We start from the raw sequence: 6,000 nt of genomic DNA, 5'->3' as shown, positions 1-6,000 counted from the left end.
GAAATGGTATACAGTTGGGGTTATGTTAAATTTTTTTCTTGATTTCCAAAAAGGGATAGGATGACACAGAAACTTAGAAATTTTCTTTGAAAGCAAGATGAGGGAAATTTTCTGATGTGGAGATGTGTGTGTATGTGTTTTTAAGGTACCCCTGGATCCACTGGAAAATGTGATCCTGGTCTTCCTGGACCTGATGGTGAACCAGGAATTTCAGGAATTGGATTTCCTGGGCCTCCTGGACCTAAGGGTAAATTTAAAAGTTTTGAAACATAAGGTTTATTGTGGTTGTTTAGAAGATATAAGTATGAATAAATAAAACAAATAGGATACAAAAATATAAATAGACTATATGACATAAAGTGATTAAATAGGAAATTACCAATGTATCTTTTAAAATGATGCTTTTCAAGAGTCTTTAATAGGAAAAAATCTTACAATAATGTTAGGTGAAAAGGCAGAATTCACATTAATTTATGCAATTTTATCTCAACTGTATTGTTAAAAACGCATAGAAAACAACTCAAAGGAATTTCTCCAAAATGACAATAGTGATTCTTCTTGATTGTGGAATTATAAGTATTTCTTGTTACTTCTTAATAAATGTCTGCACTTTTTACATGTATACACTTTATTTTATACGTTTATTTTTTAATAAGAAACTATTAAATCACAAGTAGTTGATTTCCCCATAGTAAATTCCAAAAGTTATTTTTCTTTAGGAAAAAATGCTGTTTCCCCTCAAAGGGTAAATACTCTCACAAAAATTTAGATGCTAACAGTTCCAACAATGGCCTGAGACCTCCCACTGATGAGTACATGAGAGTCGTATGCAGGATGACGTATGAATAACCTCAATCTCTGGGTTGTCACAGAGAACTGCAGGTTTTATGATAATTTCATGTTTGTTTCAATATTATTTAAAATTTCAAAAGATAATGCATTTGTGGGTGCTTCATCTCCCAAAACATTAATATGGTATCAATGTTTATTATACATGAATTCTTCCCAAATATGGGACTATTTATTTCAATTTATGAATATTGAAATGGAAAGCAATCACATTTCTCGTGTGTTCTCAAGAATGATATTGAATCCAGTTTCTTGGATGTCTTCCTAATGATCTGTGAAGTAATGAGGCCTGGCTCATATTTTTACCTAGTTAATCTTAGAGTCTGCATTAATAAATTTCATCCTAGCTGTGTAACTTTAAGTATTCACTCTCTGAAAGAAGACTGTAGATGATGGGAACCAAAACTAACTCTAGTGCTTCTTAAAAGTGGAGATTTACAGTTTCACAGTTTAACCTATGAATCCCATCAGCTAACCATGAATTAAACATTGGTCAAGTTATGGGCATGAAGGAACTCTCTGAAGGCAGCCTTGCTTCAACAGACTTTCTTCTTCTAAACCACAACATAGAAGATGATGTGTGAGACTCCTTTCTCAATTCTCCTACTATAAATGCATAAGAAGTTAATCCACAATGGATGCTATAGGGCATTAGGACTTAATTCTTTTGGGCAATCCCTGTTTAGAAAGTCTACCTTGGGTGCTGAAGAAGCTGTATATCTTCATCTGGGTTGTGTTTAGATGAATATATATATTTTAAAAATTCATTTAGCAGCACACTGTATGGAAAAAATACTTCAAAAACAAAGTCAAATGATCCGCCAGCATCAGTGGTTTGAAGAACTGCTGAATCAAACTTATAGGCATGCTAAATAACAAAAATGGAAAAAGTCATTTTTTAAAATTGGGAACCAATGTCATCTGACTGGGAACTGATATTGTCCTTCATTGCTAATTTATCAAATAGTTTTCTCATCACTCAAATTTCATTAAAATAACCTCTAGCTGTTGAGATGTAAGAGAGTTTCTGCTTAGAATCTTTCAGTAAGACTAATCCTACAATGTTTTTTTTTTTTCTTTGTAGGAGACCAAGGTTTGCCAGGAACAAAAGGATTACTGGGTTGTCCTGGAAAAATGGGAGAGCCTGGGTTACCAGGGGAGCCAGGCCGCCCAGGAGCCAAGGTCAGCAAGAGTTTAAACTCACACTGTCATAGGGGAGAAGGGCGACCACAATAGTCCAGTTAGAATGTCCCCACCAGGCAGGCCTCTTTGGGTGTAGAAATTACCCAATACATTCATGGATGATGAAGATATTAAATATTGTTTTAAAGTTTCTCAGGACTATCCTCCTTTTTAGAAAGGAAAATAGAAGGTATTACAAGGTGGGTCTGCATCTCTGTTTCTTCTTTAATGGCTTCATAAACACTCTGAGTATCTAAAATGGGAGAACCCTAGCAAGGAATGTGAGTAACTGTCAGAAAAATCTATCAAAAGTAAAGACATCTAGGTTTTTGTTTATAGACAATTCTACAGTCTTCTGGAAAAGTGGAGGCTACATATCCCGAAGCATTATTTTATAGAGAAGTCAGCAACTAGAGTTGAAAAGGGTAGTTGATGGAATGGTGGTGGCTGTGCACAGGGACTTAGAGCCTCCATAGCAGAGATCAGTCAATATCAGGGAGGATTTGGAAGCATTACGTAGCAAAACTAACATAATTTCTGTGCATAGGGAGAACCAGCACTATCCATGCCTGGAGAACCAGGAACACCAGGTTTTCCAGGAGAAAGAGGGAATCCTGGGGAACATGGAGAAATTGGACTCCCTGGACTTCCAGGTCTCTCTGGAATTCCAGGAAATGAAGGGCTTGATGGGCCACGAGGTACAATAGCAAGTGTGATTACTTTTTTCACTGTGATCTTGGCTAACATGCAGCAAGCTAAATCCACACGTGCTCTAGGGGTGAAGAATTCTTCTCAAATAAAGCTTCTAGTTAAATTATAATACTATAAGAAAGGGATTGGCAGTAGTGGGAAACTGTCTGGGGAAGGAGGCTGGGAATTGGCAGTTGAGGGAAACTGCTAGGGGAGGGAGGGGCATACCTCATCAACAAGGGTACCTGCATAATCAATGTTTGTATACCTAACCCTGAATTGTACCCCACCTTTATAATAAAAATTTTAAAATTAAATATAATTTAAATTTTAAAAAAAAGCTTTCAGTTCAGTGAATAGAAACCACCAGGTCTAATTATTTTCCCATTCCATGTTCCTGCCCTACTTTTCTTCCTTTTTTATCTTCCTTCATTCTTTCCTTTTTCATGAGTACCATCTACAAAAGGCATAGAAATGGAATTCCATAGAGTTATGATTTAGGGGGGAAAAGTTACAGAAGAATGACTGGTACAGCAATACCAGGACCTTAAGTTTTGGCACCTGAATATGATCTTGGACTTTTTTGTGCAGGCGATCCAGGGCAGCCTGGACCACCTGGAGATAAAGGACCTCCAGGAAAGTGCATAGAGGGGCCCAGGGGAGCCCAAGGACTTCCAGGCTTAAATGGACTCAAAGGGCAACAAGGTAGGAGGAGAGCCTTGAAACCAGTCCCCAAATGGGCAGGTGACGTAGGAACTCCTGCTCTGTACTTTGCTGCTTGACATGGGAACTGTCCAGCAACAAGGCTTGACCACTGTTCAATAAGAAATGTTATTTCAGAAATGTAAACCTTGCTGTCATGGATTTGTTACACATAGCAGTGTGTATACCCACAAAGAAAGTAACCTGAAGTTAGTATAGTGTGTTGGTTTGTATCTTTTATAGCAAATATGAAAATAGAAGACAGATGATAGATAGATAGACGATAGATGGATGAATATTTACATATATATTCGTATACACGTGAACTATCAATGTTTTTCCTTTAATACTTCTATAAGTATGTTAAAGTGGCAAATTTATTATCATTAAAATAGAGTAAATGTATGCAAAGGTACCAGTTTAACAAGTTATAAAATAAAATATGTGGTTGACTGCTTTACAAGAAACAACAGAAATAGTATCAAAATAAATCTGATGATGTAAGCTAGATGTTTCAGACAATGGATAACTTCCTCTATCTTTTTGGATCATCTCAGTCAGATCTGATGAAATGTCTTTGGGAAAAATTCTCAGTTAATGTCTGTGGTCTATCATCCTGCTTATATGTTCACAAATAAATTTTTGGCCTAGATCTTAATTGTTATAAAGGCACTCTTATTGTTTCCAGAGGCATCCAGCTGCTTAATTCCATGTGAGGGGCTCTATGTGTCTTCTGCAGGTTAAGGACTGAGAGACAGTCAAAAAGTGCAATACCAGAATGTCCCGTATGACTCGGGAATAGATATATTTATAAATATAGATAATTTATTACTGCATGAATCATTGAAACAGTATGATAGAGTCAGAAGTTTTACAGGTGGGGGACAATAACACACACACACACACACACACACACACACACACACACACACACACACGTAAATGTGCAATTTACCCTAAATCACACAACTAAATATTTACAGCCATAAAGTATTTCTGGAGTCAGTGGGGAAAAGCATTTGTGAGTTAATTTATTTATTCATTCATTAATTCAATCATGTGTTTATATATATATAGGCAGAAGAGGCAAAACAGGGCTGAAGGGAGACCCAGGGATTCCTGGCTTGGATAGGTCAGGATTTCCTGGGGAACCTGGACTACCAGGAATGCCCGGTCATCCAGGTGAGATGGGACCACCTGGTCGGAAAGGATATCCAGGAAATCCCGGATTTTTAGGGGCACCAGGTATTCTTTTTTGTGTTTTTATTTTTCTGTTATGTCTTCATCCACATTTTCCCCTTAAGGTGGCTCTGTAAACTGTATATAGGCATAGTGTAAGTTTTTCCTTTTGAATTATCACTAGGGGATCAGGGCCAGGGGGTGGAGACATGGTGGTGGCAGGATGATCACATTTACAAATACCCAGGATATGGTTATTTTTGCTGTCTATTTCTGTTTATATACTACTACTATAATATGTTTGCTAGTATTTGTTGAGAATTTTTTTCATTTATATTCACAAGGGATATTAGTCTACAATTTTCTTGTGGGGTCTTTGTCTGGTTTTGGTATCAGGGTAATGCTGGTCTCGTAGAACAATCTGGAAGTATCTCCTCCTCTTGTATTTTCTGGAAGAGTTTGTAAAGAATTGATATTCTTTAAACATTTGGTAGAATTCACCAGTGTAGTCATCTGAATCTGAGCTTTGTGAGAAGTCTCTAAACTACAAATCCAATCCCTTCACTTGTAATAGGTATATTCAGATTTCCTATTTCTTCTTGAGTCAGTTTTGGTAATTATGTTTCTCTAAGAATTTGTTTATTTTGTGCAAATTATCTAATGTGTTACCATAGAGTTGTTCATAATATTCCTCTATAATCATTTTTATTTCATGGCTATGTTCATAGCTTATAAATTTGGGAGAAATATTCTTTTTTTTTTTGAGTTGGAGTCTCACTCTGTGGCCCAGACTGGAGTGCAGTGGCACACTCATGGCCACTCCATCGTCAACCTGCTGGGCTCAGGTGATGCTTCCGCCTCAGCCTTCCAAGTAGCTGGAACTACAGGTGCACACCACCACACCCAGCTAATTTTTTATTTATTGTAGATACAAGATCTTGCCAAGTTGCCTGGGTTGGTCTCAAACTGGGAGGAATATTCTAACAGTTTTCTCATGGCATAAGGACCTCATTGATCCTCCCTCCAGAGAAAAGTCCAGAAAACTTAATCAGCAAATGATCCTTTTATTCCTTTTGTTGGACTCCTATCATGTGCCAGCACTATTCTAGGCTCTAGAGACACATTGGTGGATAAATCTCCCTTCCCATAGTAGAGAAGCAATAATAAGTACATTTAGATAATAAGCTCCATTTGGGTCAGGTGTGATGACTCATGTCTGTAATCCCAGTATTTTGGGAGAATTGCCTGAGCCCAGAAATTTGAGACCAGCCAGGGAAACATAGCGAAACTTAGTCTCTACAAAAGATCAAAAAATTAGATGGGTGTGATGGTGCTTGCTTGGCGTCCCAGTTACTTGGGAGGCTGAGGCAGAAGGATCTCCTAAGTCCAGGAGGTTGA

General features: G+C 37.5%; 1 protein-coding gene across 1 annotated transcript in view; it reads left to right on the top strand.

The window, feature by feature from the left end:
* Window positions 1-145: 145 nt before the first annotated feature.
* COL4A3 (collagen type IV alpha 3 chain) overlaps window positions 146-6,000 on the top strand; it is a gene marked incomplete at its 5' end in the record, with an annotated part of 33,523 nt that continues 27,668 nt past the window's right edge. Inside the window, 5 exons of the mRNA XM_008074251.1 lie at window positions 146-247; window positions 1,934-2,031; window positions 2,579-2,729; window positions 3,313-3,426; window positions 4,501-4,668. Coding sequence (XP_008072442.1) covers window positions 146-247; window positions 1,934-2,031; window positions 2,579-2,729; window positions 3,313-3,426; window positions 4,501-4,668 — 633 coding nt within the window. The remainder of the gene's footprint in view (window positions 248-1,933; window positions 2,032-2,578; window positions 2,730-3,312; window positions 3,427-4,500; window positions 4,669-6,000) is intronic.

The sequence above is a fragment of the Carlito syrichta genome, unplaced genomic scaffold (genome assembly GCF_000164805.1).
Source record: "Carlito syrichta isolate Samal-C Ts95f unplaced genomic scaffold, Tarsius_syrichta-2.0.1 Scaffold316380, whole genome shotgun sequence".
NCBI classification, from domain to species: Eukaryota; Metazoa; Chordata; class Mammalia; order Primates; family Tarsiidae; genus Carlito; species Carlito syrichta.
The sequence above is the reverse complement of the archived record's forward strand: the minus strand, read 5'-3'. Positions and strand labels throughout refer to the sequence as shown.